The following is a 23,485-nucleotide window of genomic DNA, read 5'->3' on the forward strand; positions in this document are numbered from 1 at the left end:
ACTGGCAGACAGGTCAGCCTGTCAATACACAAGCAGTTTGTCATACAGAGAGACAGATGCAAGTTAAACCAGAGCAAACATACTGTATTTTTCCCCCCTTTTGTTTTAATTCTTCACGGCTTAGTGGATTTGACTACAGGGCTTAGAGTAGGCCTCCTGATAGCAGCAGGTGGCCAGACAGGAGAGAGAGGGGGAAGGACCAGATGTGGTGCCCTGATAAGATAACTCTAGCTTCAGCTCCACTCAACCACACCACTCCCAGTTACCAGCACAGGGGCAGTGGGGCAAGATGGGAGTGTGCCATTCCTTCCATGGGCGGTAGGTGGAATAAGTGTGTGTGTGTGTGTGTGTGTGTGTGTGTGTGTGTGTGTGTGTGTGTGTTGGTGTGTGTGTGTGTGTGTGTGTGTTGGTGTGTGTGTGTGTGTTGGTGTGTGTGCGTGTGTTGGTGTGTGTGTCTGTAGCAAGTATGGTTAAGTACCTTGCTCAAGGGTACATTAACAGATTTTTCACCTTTTCAGCCCTGGGATTTGAACAAGCAACTTCACTGTTACTGGCCCACTGCTCTAACCACTAGGCTACCTGCCGCCTGTGTGTACACATGCATGTGTGTACACATGCATGTGTGTGTGTGAGTGTGAATGTGTGTGTGCAAGCAGGAATCAGTGAGTGTGAAATCAGTCCCAGAACTGCCCAGAGCTCCCCAGGCCCAGAGCTAGAGGGCAGGCCAGATGGCTGCTCTCGCCTCCTAGACAGGCTGCATGTCACTGGGGCATCAGTCAGCCCCGCAGCCCTGGAGCTGACATCTGGAGGTTATCGTTCTGAAGAGCAGAAGGCAACACTAAACAGGGACTTTCAATTACACAATATCAAGTATGTGCTAGTTTCCCATCCTCCATTCACTGTTGATCTCAAGCCATGTCATTTAATGTTTTCTATTTTTCCATTAGCCTTCCACACTGATTATCATTGATGAGAGCTGATCAGAGTGGTGATCTGTGGTGAACAGGATGTGAGGGTAGGAAAATCAAGAGAAGAGAAGTATCTGAAATTTCTCATCTTACTGAATCAAGTACATTTTAGGAAGCAGCTATGACTATTGATGCATTCCTCTTATGGACATAGAACTGGGCTGCAATCAAGTCATCATGACCTCACTGCCATATCCACTACTGCCTCCTCACGGACCACTTAGACTCTAGGTCCTAAACTCCTCCGCACTATGTTTTTTTGCTCTAATCTAACACAAACAGTTAGTCTGGGGAAGAGAAAAATGTATGCAAGTCAAATAAGTGCTAACACTTTTTGGATCATCAGGCTCCCAGAGTACTGTTGCATAACTGCATGAAAAGGCAGGCCAGAGCAACATGAAATCAGCTGGGGGTATATGCATATTGAGTCAGTAGACTAGCACCATAGTGTGAGTACTGTACATAACCTGCATTGAGGGACTTCACAGTCAGAATGACACTACTAACACCTCAGACTTAAACAGGAGGCAGCCAAACTATGATCATATTCAAATATATAAATGTACATCCAATACAAATAGATAAGCTATAATGCACACACCAACACATACACCAAGCACTATGTCCAGTTCATCTAGGAAGAGGTCAATTCAGCCAACAATTAATAGAACATAATAATCGAGGAGTCCATTGAGTCCCTGTACACGTCTGCTCTGAAACTTACTACATGCACTTACCTTGAAATGGAACTGTCTGTCTTTTAATCACCTCAAATCAAAATCAAATCAAATTTGATTTGTCACATACACATGGTTAGCAGATGTTAATGCGAGTGTAGAAAAATGCTTGTGCTTCTAGTTCCGACAATGCAGTAATAACCAATGAGTAATCTAACCTAACAATTCCAAAGCAACTACCTTATACACACAAGTGTAAAGGGATAAAGAATATGTACATAAAGATATATGAATGAGTGATAGTACAGAATGGCATAGGCAAGATACAGTAGATGGTATTGAGTACAGTATATACATATGAGATGAGTAATGTAGGGCATGTAAACATATAAAAGTGGCATAGTTTAAAGTGGCTAGTGATACATTTCTACATAAAGATGACAAGATGCAGTAGATTATATAGAGTACAGTATATACATATACATATGAGATGAGTAATGTACGGCATGTAAACATTATATTAAGTGGCATTGTTTAAAGTGGCTAGTGATACATTTTTTACATCAATCTCCATCAATTTCCACTATTAAAGTGAGTTGGAATTGAGTCAGTATGTTGGCAGCAGCCACTCAATGTTAGTAGTGGCTGTTTAACAGTCTGATGGCCTTGAGAAAGAAGCTATTTTTCAGTCTCTCGGTCCCTGCTTTGATGCACCTGTACTGACCTCGCCTTCTGGATGATAGCGGGGTGAACAGGCAGTGGCTCGGGTGGTTGTTGTCCTTGATGATCTTTATGGCCTTCCTGTGACATCGGGTGGTGTAGGTGTCCTGGAGGGCAGGTAGTTTGCCCCCAGTGATGCGTTGTGCAGACCTCACTACCCTCTGGAGAGCCTTACGGTTGTGGGCGGAGCAGTTGCCGTACCAGGCGGTGATACAGCCCGACAGGATGCTCTCGATTGTGCATATTTGGAAGTTTGTGAGTGCTTTTGGTGGCAAGCCAAATTTATTCAGCCTCCTGAGGTTGATGAGGCGCTGCTGCGCCTACTTCACAACGCTGTCTGTGTGGGTGGACCAATTCAGTTTGTCCGTGATGTGTACGCCGAGGAACTTAAAACTTATTACCCTCTCCACCACTGTCCCGTTGATGTGGATAGGGGGGTGCTCCCTCTGCTGTTTCCTGAAGTCCACGATCATCTACTTTGTTTTGTTGACGTTGAGTGTGAGGTTATTTTCCTGACACCACACTCCGAGGGCCCTCACCTCCTCTCTGTAGGCCGTCTCGTCGTTGTTGGTAATCAAGCCTACCACTGTAGTGTTGTCCGCAAACTTGATGATTGAGTTGGAGGCGTGCATGGCCACGCAGTCGTGGGTGAACAGAGAGTACAGGAGAGGGCTCAGAACGCACCCTTGTGGGGCCCCAGTGTTGAGGATCAGCGGGGTGGAGATGTTGTTACCTACCCTCACCACCTGGGGGCGGCTTGTCAGGAAGTCCAGTACCCAGTTGCACAGGGCGGGGTCGAGACCCAGGGTCTCCAGCTTGAAGACAAGTTTGGAGGGTACTATGGTGTTAAATTCTGAGCTGTAGTCGATGAACAGCATTCTCACATAGGTATTCCTCTCGTCCAGATGGGTTAGGGCAGTGTGGTTGCGATTGTGTCGTCTATGGACCTATTGGTGCGGTAAGCAAATTGGAGTGGGTCAAGGGTGTCAGGTAGGGTGGAGGTGATATGGTCCTTGCACTTCATGATGACGGAAGTGAGTGCTACAGGGCGGTAGTCGTTTAGCTCAGATACCTTAGCTTTCTTGGGAACAGGAACAATGGTGGCCCTCTTGAAGCATGTGGAAACAGCAGACTGAGATAAGGATTGATTGAATATGTCCGTAAACACACCAGCCAGCTGGTCTGCACATGCTCATTCACCTAATATCTGTAGGGGTGTTTAGCAACGTTTAAATTGTATTGTTGTGATGACATGTTTCGGTGTGTAGTGGTCATAGGTAATCTGATTATTTCCCCCTCTCCCTTTCAGCACTATTGACACAGTGTAGCCAAAATGACACAGCAACTCTGTCACAGCATTTCACACATCTCAATGTCTGTGTGTCTTCACAACATTTCTGTGTTGCAGTCAATACTTTTATGGTAAAAGATATAAGATGTTGCACACCCAACCAAAAACGTTTTATAAGAGGTGCTGACTAACAAAGAGTAAATTATTAAAAAGATAGAAAGAAAGTCACACACTCTAATTATGCTCCCAAACATTTAATGGTTTATTATATAGTTGCTATACCCATTAACTGTTTGGGTACATAATTAGAGTATGTGACTTTCTTTCTTTATATAGTCAATACTTTAAAACATCAATCTACTTCTCACTGAGTAGTTTCTATTGTTGAATCTGGGAATAAGCATTTCTGTTTACAAGGCATTACCCTACAGTTGCTGTATTTTAAAGCACCTGGGGTAGTGTGTGTGTGTGTGTGTGTGTGTGTGTGTCCCCCCGGGTGCAAATTCTGGTTCTTGTCCTAGCACTAAACAGCTTATTCAAATAACCAACTCATCATCAAGCTTATTGTAATCAACTGTATAGTGCTAGGGTGTGCACCCAGGACCGAGTTTGGAAAACCCTGTTCTATTCCACATCAGCATGTCCTCTGAGCCCGTTTGTCATTGTGGGTCACACTGGAGGGAATACTACTGTGCCAGCGCGAAGGACAGTCTCTCTCTCTCTCTCTCTCTCTCTCTCTCACTCTCTCGCTCTCTGTCTCTCTCTCTCTCTGTACCCTTTATGAACCATTCACCAAGCTTTTCCTGGAATTATTGTCTGTATGACCCAATACAGTGGCTAACCGGCATCAAATGGGCAATGTGTTTAGGGCTGTAAAGGGTTAAAAGATGTGGAGCTGTCAGAAGGTGCAGGAGTCTGAACATTTGCTGTAGGACTTATCTGGAATTATACATTTCCATTATTTAGTTTTTCATGGCTATACAGTCGTGGACAAATGTTTTGAGAATGACACAAATATACATTTTCACAAAGTCTGCTGCCTCAGTTTGTATGATGGCAATTTGCATATGCTCCAGAACATTAAGAAGAGTGATCAGATGAATTGCAATTAATTGAAAAGTCCCTCTTTGCCATGCAAATGAACTGAATCCCCCCAAAACATTTCCACTGCATTTCAGACCTGCCACAAAAGGACCAGCTGACATCATGTCAGTGATTCTCTCGTTAACATAGGTGTGAGTGTGGACGAGGACAAGGCTGGAGATCACTCTGTCATGCTGATTGAGTTCGAATAAGACTGGAAGCTTCAAAAGGAGGGTGGTACTTGGAATCATTGTTCTTCCTCTGTCAATCATGGTTACCTGCAAGGAAACACGTGCCGTCATCATTGCTTTGCAGAAAAAGTGCTTCACAGGCAAGAATATTGCTGCCAGACTGATATTCTGCAAAAGGTACAGGGATTGGACTACTGAGTACTGGGGTAAAGTCATTTTCTCTGATGAATCCCCTTTCCGATTGTTTGGGGCATCCGGAAAAAAGCTTGTCCGGAGAAGACAAGGTGAGCGCTACCATCAGTCCTGTGTCATGCCAACAGTAAAGCATCCTGAGATCATTCATGTGTGGGGTTGCTTCTCAGCCAAGGGAGTGGGCTCACTCACAATTTTGTCTAAGAACACAGCCATGAATAAAGAATGGTACCAACACATCCTCCGAGAACAACTTCTCCCAACCATCCAGGAACAGTTTGGTGATGAACAATTCCTTTTCCAGCATGATGGAGCACCTTGCCATAAGGCAAAAGTGATAACTAAGTGGCTCGGGGAACAAAACTGATATTTTGGGTCCATGGCCAGGAAACTCCCCAGACCATAATTCCATTGAGAACTTGTGGTCAATCCTTAAGAGGCGGGTGGACAAACAAAAACCCACAAACTCCAAGCATTGATTATGCAAGAATGGGCTGCCATCAGTCAGGATGTGGCCCATAAGATAATTGACAGCATGCCAGGGCGGATTGCAGAGGTCTTGAAAAAGAAGGGTCAACACTGCAAATATTGACTCTTTGCATCAACTTCATGTAATTGTCAATAAAAGCCTTTGACACTTATGAAATGCTTGTAATTATACTTCAGTATTCCATAGTAGCATCTGACAAAAATATCTAAAGACACTGAAACAGCAAACTTTTTGAAAATTAATATTTGTGTCATTCTCAAAACTTTTGGCCACAACTTTACATTTAATTTTAATGAAGCAATTCAATTTACTTTTGACAACTTACCTACAGGGCATAACAGCAATTTTTCAGTTCGGAATCACCTGCTGTCCAAAATGACACACCTGCCTGTTTGTATCAGAAATAAAAGTGTCTGGAAGGTACCTAGTTGTAAGGGCTTGCAACAAAAATGGATCAATTTAAAACATGTTTAAAAAACGTTCCTTCGATTACTTGAACATTTCTTGTTATATTATTGAATCTCTCTGTTGCTCTCTTAATGTGGGAACATATTTCCATAGTGCTGCTACAATGTCATCTGACTCCCCCATGCCTCCCTCCGACAGACTGGAACATTAGCTTAATCAATGTCAATTATTTCATGCCCTTCATTATTGTGCTGTGAGGAGTTGGCAGAATTTTAATCCCAGCTCTACAACTGCTTTACACTATTCTTGGACATTTTCGATGATTAAAAACATGACCTGGAGTAAGCATTAAGCCTTAGGCTATTCAACATCTTATATTTGGAAAAGCAAATAATACAGTAGGTTGTTCCCTGAGAAATTCCTGTTTATGATAGAAGAACCTGAAATAATGTGGTTTTATATAATGTACTTGAGGATCATTGAAAACTGATCTTACCTGAGAGGCAGTTAGAGGCTTTGAAGTGTATAAATATGTTTCTATGCAAATATACAACTGAGATACAGTACAGACTGTCAGTAGCAGGGGTGTGTCGGTTTGTATACCTGAGGCAAACTTTAGGTATGTGTGTGTTTAACTGCAGTGTAAATGATTGCAGTTTATATATGTTTACCTGACTCACAGGGACAGAGGGCTGGTGTCCAAACAAGGCCAGCTTGACCGTGGTCTCCCAGATGTGAGGGTCATGACCTCCGCGGGCGGTCACCATGAACTGGATCGGTTCTGACAGGTTGGCCACTTCCTGCTCCGCGTACACCGAGCCGTCAGGGCGCACACTGAAGTTAGGGTCACTGCTCTCGAAGCCCACTGCTTTACTGTGCTTGCAGTCCTCAAACTTTACTAGAGAGAGAGAGGAGGGGGGGGGGGGGGGGGGTGTTGGGGGGGAACGCAGTGGTAAGATTTAGGGGATGAGGTGACACATCTGGTGATATGTAACTGTTGTGAAATACTAGCATATTTTTTCCACCTTCCTAAAGTAATATCTCTCCTCATCCTGCCTTCAGAAGTGAAGACAACTTTGACTCTCCGCTGAAATCAAAATAGACGCAAGAAAGACATCTGTATTTCCTTGCGTTTTCAATTGGAGGTGGGGCTTCATGGAAGCTATGTAACATGAATGCATCAGACGGTGAAGCTCTTTATCATTCTCAATCAAGTTTCCCCTTCAACATGCTGCCACAAAACACAGAACACAATCTTAAATGACACACACTTTCTTTCCTTCCCCCTCCAGAGGCCTAGGTGTATGAGGAGGAGGGTAGCATTGTGGGTGTCTGTGGTCTTTCCACCTCACAGACGAGATGTGGGTTTGAAGGCGGCCACGCACCCTTCATGATATATGAGAGAGAGAGAGAGAGAGAGATTTCTCACAGCCAGTCAGTATTGATCAGATGCTAGGAACCCACAACCCAATACATAAGTGCTCAGAAATTCTACATCACTCACTCAAACATCAGTATTTTCTCTGCGTAAAGTCAGATTGTCTGTCAGTCTCCAATCTCTTTTCAGATTATTGGGGATTTTCATTCTCCTCAATGGGTGGGGAGAGAAATGGTGTGGATCACTTTGATACGGATGCTGCAATGATAGATGACCTCAAGCTGCCATCTCAACCAATATGAAATCTGAAGGGAACATTCAAAGCTGTGCAGACTGAATGTTCAATATAAATACCATATCTTTACATTCTGAGTAATAATTAAAGCTTTTATATGTTTTGAAACAGTACTTTCAATTTAGATTTAAGAATTTCAGCCAAAACAATTTAACATCAATGTCAAGTCCTTTTACATTTCAACATTACTTCGTCACTAGGGAGGCCATGTGTTGAAACATTCTGCCATCACCAAGTGTCCCATCAGTCAGGTGTTGAAGTAGAAACAGTGAGTCATGTAGGCAGTGGCTTGTCAGATATGGAGGGTATGCAAACATTCTCTCATGTGGCTGTACCACTGATGAACGTCTAGACATCATTATTTAGGTGATGGAGCCATTACCTGAGCTTCCAGAGCACAGACCAGTGTGGTGGTTAATTTCTTTACTATCAAATGAGGAGAGACAAATTTATCATACAAGTCAGAGTTGTACCTAAACTAAACCTTTAATCACTTATTAATAAGGGAGCAGGTCAATACAACGAACACATATAAAGTGAATAGATTGAGTGCTCTACGATAATGATGGCTGGTTATGGCTGGTCGATGATTCACACTCAGATGATTCGTTGAGAGCCCCGTGACAAAAGGTCAAAGGTCTTTTATAGCCAAGATACACCCCTTCCAACCTACATGACGATCAACAGATATATAGAATGGGTCACAAGGTTAAGATCTGTATGAAAGATACCTTTAATACATAGCAGACAGTATCTGCTGTGTCAACAGTTTTCATTGTGTAGAGACCAGTGTCTGGCCCCGTATAGAACAGAACCATTAACTCGTGCTCTGGAATGCTCTTTAGGTTTTAACACCCAAAAGACATCGTACATCTCCTGTCAGTGTTATCTCCCAGATGCCCATCCTCAGTAGAACACACACACAATAGTTAAGAATACTCTATTCTGTTGCATAAAACAACCATTTGATGCAATACAAGTATTATAACATAATCTTGCAATTTTTCCACCATACAAGTTAAGTGGAGCCCAGAGAGAGATGAGAAGCAGAACCCAGGGCTGATTGGTAGAGGGTCAGTGAGGGATGGGGTGCAGCACCCAGGCCTGTTCAGTGAATTTGTGAATTTTTATTAGGATCCCCATTAGCTAACGCCATAATGTTAGCTAATCTTCCTGGGGTCCAACACCAATTAATAAGACATTACAAACAATGGCAAATTAAGACTTTACAAACATTTAACAAGCAGACTACTGTGAGAATGCTTTTCATTGACTACAGCTCAGCATTCAACACCATAGTGCCCTCAAAGCTCATCACTAAGCTAAGGAGCCTGGGACTAAACACCTCCCTCTGGAACTGGATCCTGGACTTCTTGACGGGCCGCCCCCAGGTGGTAAGTGTAGGTACCAACACATTCGCCTTGCTGATCCTCAACACGGTGGCCCCTTGGGGGTGCGTGCTCTGTCCCTTCCTGTACTCTCTGTTCACTCATCACTGCATGGCCAAGCACTACTCCAACACCATCATCAAGTTTGCCAATGCCACAGCCTATAGGGAGGAGGTCAGAGACCTGGCCGTGTGGTGCCAGGACAACAACCTCTTCCTCAACGTGATCAAAACAAAGGAGATGATTGTGGACTACAAGAAAAGGAAGATCGAGCACGACCCCATTCTCATCGACAGGGCTGCAGTAGAGCAGGTTGAGAGCTTCAAGTTCCTTGGTGTCCACATCACCAACAAACTAACATGGTCCAAACACACTAAGACAGTCGTGAAGAGGTCACGGCAAAGCCTATTCCCCCTCAGGAGACTGAAAAGATTTGGCATGGGTCCTCAGATGCTCAAAAGTTTATACAGCTGCACCATCGAGAGCATCCTGACTGGTTACATCACTGTCTGGTATGGCAACCGCTTGGCCTCCGACCGCAAGACACTACAGAGGGTAGTGCATATGGCCCAGTACATCACTGGGGCCAAGCTTCCTGCCATCCAGGACCTCGATACCAGACGGTGTCAGAGGAAGGCCCTAAAAATTGTCAAAGACTCCAGCCACTCTAGTCATGGACTGTTCTCTCTGCTACCACATGGCATGTGGTACCGGCGCGCCAAGTCTAGGTCTAAGAGGCTTCGTAACAGTTTCTACCCCCAAAGCCATAAGACTCCTGAACAGCTAATCAAAGGGCTACCCAGACCCCTCTTTTAATCTGCTTCTACTCTTTGTTGTTATTATCTATGCATAGTAACTTTAATAACTCTACCTACATGTACATATTACCTCAATTACCTCAACTAACCTGTGCCCCCACACATTGACTCTATACCGGTAACCCATGTATATAGCCTCGCTATTGTTATTTTACTGCTGCTCTTTAATTATTTGTTATTTTTATTTTCTATTTTTTCTTATCTATTTTTACTTAACTTTTTTTCTTAAAACTTCTTAAAGCATTATTGGGGAAGTGATTGTAAATAAGCATTTCACTGTAAGGTCTATCTACACCTGTTGTATTCGGCGCATGTGACAAATACAATTTGATTTGATTTGATTTAGACAATACAGACAATTAAAATACCTGACAGGAAACACATTTAACATTCAGTTGATGTTTTCTATTTCCTCTCCAGTCATATGGTCTATCGCATTAGATATTTACCTTAAAGGTGGATTTACTTGATTTGTAATTATGTTCCAGCCCCCCAACAATCCGCAAAAAAAAAAAAATTGGCCTGTATTGATGATATCTGGCCTACACCTTCACAATAAATCCATTATTTACTTTAGACAGGTATAAAGAAGGATGATATGAAGAAAATGTAGTCTATTTCAGAAGAACAGAATAACATACTCTGAGTTGTCTTTATGTTAGGTCCTGATTTGGCTATACCAAATGGATGTGGGCTACACTTGCTTGGGTCGCGATGTACATCGCGATGAGCTTTACGGCCACACAAAGGGGATTCTACAGTGAAATTCGAGGCATTATCAAGTGCTTGTAAAATTGTGAATGAGAGTCTGATGAGGTGTGTACAGCCTGTGCAAAAAACAAAGCAGAACTCATGCCTTTCAAGCAACTTTTTTCATTAGAGTCTCATCACACAGCCTTACAATGTATTAAAAGTCAAAACATTTAGCCCAACATTTGTAGAACAGCTAAAGTTACATTAATAACTCTAAATTAAGCATACAGGAGTACCTATTTATTTGTTAACCGCTCAACACAGGATAGCCACGTGCGCACTACCTCAAAACGGTTGGAGAAAATATTTCTATTTTATTCAGCTTTGTTCAGTTGAATTCTTCATACTATAAAATGATATAAAATAATGCCACGGAATTCTAAGCAAATGTAAGAAATGTTGTGCAACATGAGCCCATGGGCTCTCATGAAATTGTGCTTTACAATGGTATTGATATTACAGTTGATCTGGAAGTATTATGCTTTTTGGGCGCTAAAATAAGGTCAATTGTATGGACCAGCGCGATGTACAAAGTGAGTTAGTTTACATTACATGACACTAAACCCAGGGAGTTATTTCAGAACAGCTAATAGCTAACATTAGCCAAAGCAAGCTAACTAGCTACAGTGCAACCCGAAGTGCAGCTAGTGTGCAGTCTTTCTGTAACGATTCTCTTCTTGTGAAGTAGTGGCGGACCAAAGCGCAGCGTGGTGGTTGTTCATTGTATTTATTGACGACACTATACATGAACAAACTAACGGGAAAAAAAAACAAGAAACGTGAGAACTCAAAACAGCCCTGTCTGGTGCAAACACAAAAACAGGAACAATCACCCACAAACACACAGTGAAACCCAGGCTACCTAAATATGGTTCCCAATCAGAGACAATGACGAACACCTGCCTCTGATTGAGAACCATATCAGGCCGAACATAGAACTAGACCAAAACATAGAAAAACAAACATAGACTGCCCACCCAACTCACGCCCTGACCATACTAAATAAATACAAAAACAAAGGAAATAGAGGTCAGAACGTGACAGTACCCCCCCCCCAAAGGTGCGGACTCCGGCCGCAAAACTTTGACCTATAGGGGAGGGTCTGGGTGGGCGTCTGTCCGCGGTGGCGGCTCTGGCGCGGGACGCGGACCCCACTTCGCCATTGTCTCAGTCCGCCTTATTGTCCGCCTCCGTGGCTTACTCACCATGCCCACCCCTCTCAATGACCCCACTGGACAGAGGGGCTGCTTGGGACAGAGGGGCAGCTTCTCGGGACAGAGGGACAGCTGCTCGGGACAGAGGGACAGCTGCTCGGGACAGAGGGACAGCTGCTCGGGACAGAGGTAACTCGGGACAGATGGGTAGCTCAGCACTGAGAGGAAGCTCAGCACTGAGAAGAAGCTCAGCACTGAGAGGAAGCCCAGGCAGGTAGTAGAAACTACCAGAACCTGGCTGGCTGGCGGTTTCAGCAGATCCTGGTCGACTAGCAGATCTGGAAGAATCTGGTCGACTGGCGGATCTGGGAGAATCTGGTCGACTGGCGGATCTGGGAGAATCTGGTCGACTGGCGGATCTGGGAGAATCTGGTCGACTGGCGGATCTGGGAGAATCTGGTCGACTGGCGGATCTGGGAGAATCTGGTCGACTGGCGGATCTGGGAGAATCTGGTCGACTGGCAGATCTGAGAGAATCTGGACGACTGGCAGATCTGGAAGAGTCTGGACGAGTGGCAGATCTGGAAGAGTCTGGTCGACTGGCAGATCTGGAAGAGTCTGGTCGACTGGCAGATCTGGAAGAGTCTGGTCGACTGGCAGATCTGGAAGAGTCTGGTCGACTGGCAGATCTGGAAGAGTCTGGACGACTGGCAGATCTGGAAGAGTCTGGACGACTGGCAGATCTGGAAGAGTCTGGACGACGGGCAGATCTGGAAGAGTCTGGACGACGGGCAGATCTGGAAGAGTCTGGACGATACAGACTGGCTGCTCTGGCTGCTCCATGCTGACTGACAGCTCTGGCTGCTCCATGCTGGCAGACTGCTCTGGCTGCTCCATGCTGACTGGCAGCTCTGGCTGCTCCATGCTGACCGGCTGCTCCATGCTGACTGGCAGCTCTGGCTGCTCCATGCTGACTGGCTGCTCCATGCTGACTGGCAGCTCTGGCTGCTCCATGCTGACTGGCTGCTCCATGCTGACTGGCTGCTCCATGCTGACTGGCGGCCCTGGATGCTCCATGCTGACTGGCGGCCCTGGCTGCTCCATGCTGACTGGCGGCCCTGGCTGCTCCATGCTGACTGGCGGCCCTGGCTGCTCCATGCTGACTGGCGGCCCTGGCTGCTCCATGCTGACTGGCGGCCCTGGCTGCTCCATACTAACTGGCAGCTCTGGCGGCTCCTTGCAGACTGGCAGCTCTGGCGGCTCCTTGCAGACTGGCAGCTCTGGCGGCTCCTTGCAGACTGGCAGCTCTGGCGGCATCCTGCAGACAGGCAGCTCTGGCGGCTCCCTGCAGACTGGCAGCTCCTTGCAGACTGGCAGCTCTATGCAGACTGGCAGCTCCATGCAGACTGGCAGCTCCATGCAGACTGGCAGCTCCATGCAGACTGGCAGCTCTATGCTAACTGGCAGCTCTATGCTAACTGGCAGCTCTATGCTAACTGGCAGCTCTATGCTAACTGGCAGCTCTGAACAGGCGGGAGAACCTGGCAGCGCTGTAGAGGCGGAAAGCTCTGACAGCGCTAAACAGGCGGGAGACTCCGACAGCGCTGGAGAGGAGGAGGGCTCCGACAGCGCTGGACAGGCGAGGCGCACTGTAGGCCTGATGCGTGGTGCTGGCACTGGTGGTACTGGGCCGAGAACACGCACAGGAAGCCTGGTGCGGGGAGCTGCTACCGGAGGGCTGGGGTGTGGAGGTGGTACTGGAAAAACCGGACCGTGCAGGCGCACTGGAGCTCTTGAGCACCGAGCCTGCCCAACCTTACCTGGTTGAATGCTCACGGTCGCCCTGCCAGTGCGGCGAGGTGGAATAGCCCGCACTGGACTATGCAGGCGAACCGGAGACACCGAGCGCAAGGCTGGTGCCATGTAAACCGGCCCAAGGAGACGCACTGGGGACCAGCTGCGTAGAGCCGGCTTCATGGCATTAGGCTCGACGCTCAATCTAGCCCGGCAGACACGCGGAGCTGGAATATACCGCACCGGGCTATGCACCCGCACTGGAGACACCGTGCGCACCACTGCATAACACGGTGCCTGTCCGGTCTCTCTAGCCCCCCGGTAAGCACAGGGAGTCTGCCCAGGTCTCCTACCTGGCATAGCCATACTCCCTGTTAGCCCCCCCCCAAGAAATTTTTGGGGCTGCCTCTCAAGCTTCCATCCGCGTCGCCGAGCTGCCTTCTCATACCAGCGCCTCTCTGCTTTCACCGCCTCCATTCTACGGTAACCTTCCTCGCACTGCTCCAGCGAATCCCAGGCGGGCTCCGGCACTCTCCCTGGGTCGGCCGCCCACCTGTCGATCTCCTCCCAAGTAGTATACTCCATACTGTACTCCTCCTTGGGCTGTTCCTGTTGTTTCTTCTCCCGCTGCACCTTAGTGCGGCTACACTCCCCTGGTTTAGCCCAGGGTCCTCTCCCGTCGAGGATTTCCTCCCATGTCCAGAAATCCTTATTGCGCGTCTCCTCGCGCTGCTCCTGCCTGTTGACACGCTGCTTGGTCCTTTTGTGGTGGGTGATTCTGTAACGATTCTCTTCTTGTGAAGTAGTGGCGGACCAAAGCGCAGCGTGGTGGTTGTTCATTGTATTTATTGACGACACTATACATGAACAAACTAACGGGAAAAAAAAACAAGAAACGTGAGAACTCAAAACAGCCCTGTCTGGTGCAAACACAAAAACAGGAACAATCACCCACAAACACACAGTGAAACCCAGGCTACCTAAATATGGTTCCCAATCAGAGACAATGACGAACACCTGCCTCTGATTGAGAACCATATCAGGCCGAACATAGAACTAGACCAAAACATAGAAAAACAAACATAGACTGCCCACCCAACTCACGCCCTGACCATACTAAATAAATACAAAAACAAAGGAAATAGAGGTCAGAACGTGACACTTTCCCGCTTCAGTTTAAAGTTATTGTGTTAACTGTGTTGATGGCTAGTTCTTCTGAACAACAGTGTCCTTAAGAGCACATTTTTTATGCTAGGAGAAATCATGCTTCATTAGCTCATTGTTATGCATGTATCCAAATAAATGTCATTAAACAAATGCAGCTACTGTTGATCTTCTTTCTGCGCTGTTTGACTTGACTGTAAGTTAGTCGTACTTAGCTAGCAAGCAAGGGATAAGAAGGTTGCCAGCCAGTATGGCAATGGAACATTCAGAACGAACGACTGGGTCTCGTCCATAGATACAGAACAAAAAGACTGAGCGACTGGGTCATGTCTCTGGCAACCGAACCAATAGATCAAGTAACCAGACTTGGTTAGCAACCCTAGATTTGTTTTGGGACTATATCTTGTGGAAGGATGAACAAGTATGAATAAATTCATCAGAATAACATTTTAATTTAAAATATGTCAATCATTATTTGAATATGTTGGTAACCCGTTGTATAAAAGGGATAATGCCCTTGAAGCCGGTGTCTGGAGTAAATATTGGCATGATTTTCCAGCCCTCGACTTCATTTTGGGACTAACAACACCCATGCCAATATATCCTCCAAACACCGGCTTCGAGGGCATTATCACTTAATTATAAACTGGGTACTTTGGCTCTTGGAGGCTGATTGTCTGAAAGCTGCAGTACACCACGGGTATGACAAAAAATATGTTTTACTGTTCTAATTACTTTGGTAACCAGTTTACCAACGTGTTGCGTCGTACCTAAGAACAGCCCTTAGCCGTGGAATATTGGCCATATACCACACCCCCTTGAACTTTATTGCTTAAGTATCTGACTGTGTTACAAAAAGCACTCACAAACTTTTGCAGATGCACAATCGAGAGCATCCTGTCGGGCTGTATCACCGCCTGGTACAGCAACTGCTCCGCCCACAACCGTAAGGCTCTCCAGAGGGTAGTAAGGTCTGCACAACGCATCACCGGGGGCAAACTACCTGCCATCCAGGACACCTACACCTACCACCCGATGTCACAGGAAGGCCGTAAAGATCATCAAGGACAACAACCACCCGAGCCACTGCCTGTTCACCCCGCTATCATCCAGAAGGCGAGGTCAGTACAGGTGCATCAAAGCTGGGACCGAGAGACTGAAAAACAGCTTCTATCTCAAGGCCATCAGACTGTTAAACAGCCACCACTAACATTGAGTGGCTGCTGCCAACATACTGACTCAACTCCAGCCACTTTAATATTGGAAAATTTGATGTAAAAAATGTATCACTAGCCACTTTAAACAATGCCACTTAATATAATGTTTACATACCCTACATTACTCTTCTCATATGTATATACTGTACTCTATACCATCTACTGCATCTTGCCATCTTTATGTAATACATGTATCACTACCCACTTTAAACAATGCCACTTTTATATGTTTACATGCCCTACATTACTCATCTCATATGTATATACTGTACTCGATACCATCTACTGCATCTTGCCTATGCTGTTCTGGACCAATCACTCATTCATATATGTTTATGTACATATTCTTCATTCCTTTACACTTGTGTGCATAAGGTAGTTGTTGTGAAATTGTTAGGTTAGATTACTCGTTGGTTATTACTGCATTGTCAGAACTAGAAGCACAAGCAATTCGCTATACTCGCATTAACATCTGCTAACGATGTGTATGTGACAAATAAAATTTGATTACATTTTCGATACATTTGCATTGATGTTAGTGATTAGAGGGACAATAGAGTGCTGAGTACCAGGCAGTCAGCAAGTTTGGTAGGCTTCTAATGACCATCAGCAGCATCAGAGCTTGGAGAAGACGGTCACATGGAATTGGACTGCCTCCATGACCGCATGCGTGGCGATAATACGGTCACTGCAACAGCTCTAGGTATGAATGACAATCTGTAGCACTTTGTCTGAGGTGTGAGTGCTGCTAAAGCAACTAAAGAAACACCCCCAGAAAAGACTTGCGCGCACACACACACACACACACACACACACACACACACACACACACACACACACACACACACACACAGCCTCAATCCCCTTCTCCTTCTGTTTAAAAAGGCTGTGCGCTGATCTTATCTCTCAGTCACACTCCTGATGCTGATAACAAGTAAAATTGATTTCATAAATCACCCTTGGGAACAAATGGTTTGTTATGAGCTGGGGAGATGCCATTTTTCAAAATCCACCGTAAAGAATTTTGCACGACAATCGTTTTATCAAGCCATCTTTGCAATTTATCGCCAAGCTTCCTGTCAAAAGATGCAGCAAACAACAGACTAATAAAGCATAAGATCTTTTCAACAACTGTGGCACACATCACACAAATTAGGTTGCTGTTTCGCCCGGAGAATAATTGTACGTGTAATGGAGGAATGGCAAACATCATTTTGACAATGTGTGAATAAATCTTATATTAACAGACAAACACAATCCAATCCAGCTTCTCTTTGCTGGGATGAAGCTCTGCATAGCACAGCAAGTCTCTGCCATGTGGAGAGAGAGATTCATATCCAACCAAATTAATGATTAACTGCTCCCTTCTTCACTATTTTTAAGTTTCAGATGTAAGATCAATCATGAGCCAACCGTAACACAGTTTGCAGTATCCCTCAGACAGAGAAACCGCATGGTTCTATGTCCAAAATAACCAGTCAGTGCCACCAAAGAGCAGGCTGTATTGTGCCAATGACTCCAATTTGCTTAAACAGAACAGGCTAATTATTGTCATTTAAGCAGGTCTCTTGCGGCATGTCCTGGGAGGCTCGCTGTAGGGTTGTGTGTTCTGAGGCTGTGTGTGTGTTTGTGTTTATCTGTGTATGTGTATTTTAGCATAAGAAAGGCGCAGGGTTCTGAGGGCATGTCTGTACCAGTGGCCCTGTGTTCCTGTGATAGCGGGTTGGTTGGCATGAGAACATGCATGGACTAAGCGATGGCGCTATGCATGTCATTGTGACAGGCAAGCTTTGATTGTCTCTGAGGGCACTGGGCCAATTCTCTGCCCATCTGATGAAATGCCAGGGAGGGTGTGGGCCAGTGGGGGGGAGCCACGCCATGTTTACTGACACATCCAGTTAGCTGGAAAATGCTACAAATACCATCCAGCTGGCAGGAAAATGCTACAAATACCATCCATTCAACTGTGATGGAAATAATCCAGGTACAGTGTAACATATCTATTACACAGTCAGATACTTAAGCAATAAGGTTCAAGGGGTTGTGGTATATGGCCAATATTCCACGGCTAAGGGCTGTTCTTAGATACGACGCAACACGTTGGTAAACTGGTTACCAAATTAATTAGAACAGTAAAACATATTTTTTTGTCATACCCGTGGTGTACTGCAGCTTTCAGACAATCAGCATCCAAGAGCCAAATTACCCAGTTTATAATTAAGTGATAATGCCCTCGAAGCCGGTGTTTGGAGGATATATTGGCACGGGAGTTGTTAGTCCCAAGATGAAGTCGAGGGCTGGAAAATCGTGCCAATATTTACTCCAAACACCGGCTTCAAGGGCATTATCCCTTTTATACAACGGGTTACCAACATATTCAAATAATGATTGACATATTTTAAATAAAACATTTATTTTGATGAATTTATTCATACTATTTAATCCTTCCACAAAATATAGTCCCGAAACAAATCTAGGGTTGCTACCCAAGCCGTCCGGTCATTTGATCTATTGGTTCGGTTGCCTGAGACACGACCCAGTCGCTCAGTCTTTTTGTTCTGTATCTTTGGCCAGCAGTATACCACCCTGCATACCACTGCTGGCTTGCTTCTGAAGCCAAGCAGGGTTGATCATGGTCAGTTCCTGGATGGGAGACCAGATGCTGCTGGAAGTGGTGTTAGAGGGCCAGTAGAAGGCACTCTTTCCTCTGGTCTAAAAAAATATCCCAATGCCCCAGGGCAGTGATTGGGGACATTGCCCTGTGTAGGGTGCTGTCTTTTGAATGGGAAGTTAAACGGGTGTCCTGACTCTCTGAGGTCATTAAAGATCCCATGGCACTTATCGTAAGAGTAGGGGTATTAACCCCAGTGTCCTCGCTAAATTCCCAATCTGGCCCTCAAACCATCACGGTCACCTAATAATCCCCAGTTTACAATTGGCTCATTCATCCCCCTCCTCTTCCCTGTAACTATTCCCCTGGTCGTTGCTGCAAATGAGAACGTGTTCTCAGTCAATTTACCTGGTAAAACAACAGATAAATAAAATAAATATGGACAAGACCCAGTTGTTCGTTCTGAATGTTCCATTGCCATACTGGTTGGCAACCTTCTTATCCCTTGCTTGCTAGCTAAGTACGACTAACTTACAGTCAAGTCAAACAGCGCAGAAAGAAGATCAACAGTAGCTGCATTTGTTTAAGCTGTTTTCTAGTGACATTTATTTGGATGCATAACAATGAGCTAATGAGGCATGATTTCTACTAGCATAGAAAATGTGCTCTTAAGGACACTGTTGTTCAGAGAAACTAGCCATCAACACAGCTAACACAATAACTTCAAACTGATGCGGGAAAGACTGCAAACTAGCTGCACTTTATTTTGTTTATTTTATTTTTTAATCTTTGTACACTACCGGTCAAAAGTTTTAGAACACTTACTCATTCAAGTGTTTTTCATTATTTTTAGTATATTCTACATTGTAGAATAATAGTGAAGACATCAAAACTATAAAATAACACATGGAACCATGTAGTAACCAAAAAAGTGTTAAACAAATCAGATTCTTCAAAATAGCCACCCTTTGCCATGATGACAGCTTTGCCCACTCTTGGCATTCTCTCAACCAGCCTCATGAGGCAATCACCTGGAATGCATTTCAATTAACAGGTGTGCCTTCTTAAAAATTAATTTGTGGAATTTCCTTCCTTCTTAATGTGTTTGTGTTGTATCAAGGTAGGGGGGATATACAGAAGATAGCCTTATTTAGTCCATATTAGGCAAAATTATAAGCAGAAACGAGAGAAACGACAGTTTCTAAGAGAAACAACAGTCCTTTAAGACATGAAGGTCAGTCAATACGGAAAATGTAAAGAACTTTTCAAGTTTCTTCAAGTGCAGTCGCAAAAACCATCAAGCACTATGATGAAACTGGCTCTCATGAGGACCGTCACAGGAATGGAAGCCCCAGAGCTACCTCAGCTGCAGAGGAAAAGTTCATTAGAGTTAACAGCCTCAGAAATTGCATCCCAAATATATGCTTCACAGAATTCAAGTAACAGACACATGTCATCAACTGTTCAGAGGAGACTGTGTGAAACAGGCCTTCATGGTCGAATTAGTGCACAGAAACCACTACTAAAGGACATCAATAAGAAGGAGAGACTTGCTTGGGCCAAGAAACACGAGTAATGAACATTAGACCAGTAGAAATGTGTCCTTTGGTCTGGAGTCCAAATTGTAGATCTTTGGTTCAAACCGCCGTGTCTTTGTGAGATGCAGTGTGGGTGAACGGATAATCTCTGCATGTGTATTTCGCACCGTAAAGCATGGAGGAGGAGGTGTTATGGTGTGGGGGTGCTTTGCTGGTGACACCATCAGTGGTTTATTTAGAATTCAAAGCACACTTAACCAGCATGGCTACCACAGCATTAATCCTATCTGGTTTGGGTTTAGTGGGAGTATAATTTGTTTTTCAACAGGGCAATGACCCAACACACCTCCAGGCTGTGTATGGGCTATTTTACCAAGGAGAGTGATGGAGTGCTGCATCAGATGACCTGGCCTCCACAATCACCCGACCTCAACCAAATTGAGATGGTTTGGGATGATTCGGACAGCAGAGTGAAGGAAAAGCAGCCAACAAGTGCTCAGCATATCAAGACTGTTGGAAAAACCATTCCAGGTGAAGCTGGTTGAGAGAATGCCAAGAGTGTGCAAAGCTGTCATCAAGGCAAAGGGTGGCTTTTTGAAGAATCTCAAATAGAAAATATATTTAGATTTGTTTAACACTTGTTTGGTTACTACATGATTCCATATGTGTTATTTCATCATTTTGATGTCTTTACTATTATTCTAACATGTAGAAAATAGTTCAAATAACGAAAAACCCTAAAACTTTTGACCGGTAGTGTATATATCCGGAAAAAATGATGCCAGCTGATTCATGATTTTGACTGGCTGAGAAACGCTGACTGCCTCCCTCTCTCGTCCTGACTCCCGATTCCTACACGTTCATTACTATGGGACATTTGGAGATCAAATTTTAATATTGAAACAATGTTGCAAATGTCAGAGAGACAGACTGTAAGGTTTATATAAATCTCCGCTGTTGACAATGAAATGTTACTGTAAAAGAAATGTGAGACAATGTCTATATGCTTTTTATAGGGGAGATCAAGTTTATAACTTCCCTGCCTGGGCTGATGAGACAGGGCATTGCGCAGTCAGATGGAACAGAGTAAATATACATTTTGTATAAAATAAATTTAAAAGGTACCCCTTTTTCATGGTATCCAATTGGTAGTTACAGATTTTTCCCATCGCTGCAACTCCCATACGGACTTGGGAGAGGCAAAGGTCAAGAGCTGTGTGTCCTCTGAAACACAACCCAGCCAAGCCACACTGCGACTTGACATAACGCCCGCTTAACCCGGAAGCCAGCCACACCAATGTCTCGGAAGAAACACCGTACACCTGGTGACTGTGTCAGCATGCATTGGGCCCGGCCCGCCACAGGAGTCGTTAGTGCGCGATGGGACAAGAACATCCCTGCCGGCCAAACCCTCCCCTAATGAGATCTCTAGTGGCACAGATAGCACTGAGATGCAGTGCCTTAGACCACTGCGCCACTCGAGAAGCCGTAAATAGACATTTTAACGTCATAGATTTAGCTGGTGGTAACTTGTGGTAACTCGGTGGTAACTTGTGGTTACGGTGGTAACTCGCTTTTAACCAATCAGGATTAGACCCACCCACTGTATAAAACGGAATAACCACCAATAATGGCTATAATGCCATCATGGAGATAGCACTGCTTTACTAATGCTGTGGTAATAAAAACTGGGATAAGAGGATGGTGAGAGAGAAAAAGAAAAGAGAACAAGTGGGTGAGAGAGAGAGCAGGGGAGAAAGAGTTGGTGCATAAGAGAAACGTAAAGGCGTCTGTGGCTAGCCCAGTCAAGGGTCAGGGCTGTTCTTATCTAACAGTATGATATGTACAGTACAGTGTGTGTCTGAGGGCGAAGGGCATCGCCATGGTTACTTTCCTTCTAAGCCCCTGTAGGCATCCATTCTCATCAGTGTGTGTGTGCCTCACATACTGTAGACTGGGATGTTTGTCAGGGTAAGAATGGAGGGTTGGTGCTGCGGGGGCAGTGTCATTCCTCTCTGCTGCTCTCAGTGTGTATGTCCCGGAACAGAACATTCAGTCTGGCAGCCAGAGTAGCCAGCGCATCACAAAGGCAGGGTAAGACAGAGGGCACAGGCAGCTGTGACCTCCAACCCCCTGTTTTTTTTTAAAGCGAATTGTGTTATATTCATGTCTGAAATGTACTATGTATATAAATAAAGCCTGATTTGATTTATCCCCTCCATCGCTCTTTTCCCTTCTCCTATTCCCTTTTCCTTGACACATCTCCCTTTCCTCCCCCTTGTGTCTCTATCTCCTACATCTTTATCCCCACATCCCTCTATCCTCCTTTTCCCCACTGACTGACTGTCACTGCCTTTCAGCCTTAATGCAATCAGGCAAGTAGAACAAAGGCAACAGTCTCCACAAACTGCAGCTACAGTCTGCCTGCCTGGACATATGTGTAACCCCACAACGGTCATGTTAGATTCTCTCTTCACAGTTCACACCCAACTGCTAACAGACAGAGCCCTTTACATCTCAATGTACTAGAGGGAATCTTATCCACACATATGTAACAGTATTATTCACATGTGTCCCAGTCATTCCGATGTTAGATGTTAAACCAGTGTCACAGAAGAGCAGGGTGAGACCAACGTGATGCTGTGGCAGCATGGCTATGAATGAGCCAGACGGTAGTCCCAGGTTACAGCCCTAGTTGAGCCAACCTTGACATGTTCTGGTGTCTAAAGGGTATAGGGAAGGCTAGAGAAAAGCATCAGATCAAGCCTTGTGTTCCTTTGTAAGGTCTGTGTTTATCCCAGTGGCGGAGCGGCGCTAAGTAAACATTGTGTCTACCTCCCCGCCGCTTTCTCCAACCTAACAGGCCAATCAGCGCATTCCCCTCAATTAGCAAATAACAGTGTTTCACTGGGGCTGAGAACAACACAGAGTCTGGTGTCACAATGTGACCACTGTAACACTGTAACATTAGTGTGTTTAGTTGAACTGGGAGGGCAGAGTTGCAGGTTAACACCACACGGCTTATACAGTTATCTGTCCTTCTATTCGGCACTGTGTTAGTGGCAGAGTTGGTGCATCCTGAAGAATGATTCTCATGAAATGACCTTTCTTTAAACCTTTGCCTCCATTCTACAGATGAATACATCTGAACCATCTGAACCTGTTGTGCAGAATGATGCTGTCATTGTAGTGTGCTACAGGGAGAAGGTAAATCCCTTCCATGTACATGCTGTTGTGTTGAGACACTCATTTATAGTATTTAAAGGAGATATGTGATAGCTTGTGTGGGAATAGGTGCCTATGTGTGTGGGAGAAAGAGCTGTCTACTTGCATTAGTATGCGTCAGTGCTCATGT

At 45.0% G+C, this 23,485-nt stretch overlaps 1 protein-coding gene across 4 annotated transcripts in view; it reads right to left on the bottom strand.

Moving 5' to 3' along the window:
- The window catches only part of LOC110494541 (cadherin-4), a 354,972-nt gene that overhangs the window by 100,224 nt on the left and 231,263 nt on the right, over window positions 1-23,485 (bottom strand). For 2 of the 4 annotated variants that reach the window (XM_090206011.1, XM_036950601.2), the window contains exon 4: window positions 6,701-6,918. In XM_090206011.1, coding sequence (XP_090062137.1) covers window positions 6,701-6,918 — 218 coding nt within the window. Of the gene's footprint in view, window positions 1-6,691; window positions 6,919-23,485 lie in introns of all 4 variants that reach the window. The other 2 variants (XM_036950600.2, XM_036950599.2) reach the window with 1 other exon arrangement.

This window comes from Oncorhynchus mykiss, chromosome 17 (genome assembly GCF_057628025.1).
Source record: "Oncorhynchus mykiss isolate SJ-2025 chromosome 17, ASM5762802v1, whole genome shotgun sequence".
NCBI lineage: Eukaryota > Metazoa > Chordata > Actinopteri > Salmoniformes > Salmonidae > Oncorhynchus > Oncorhynchus mykiss.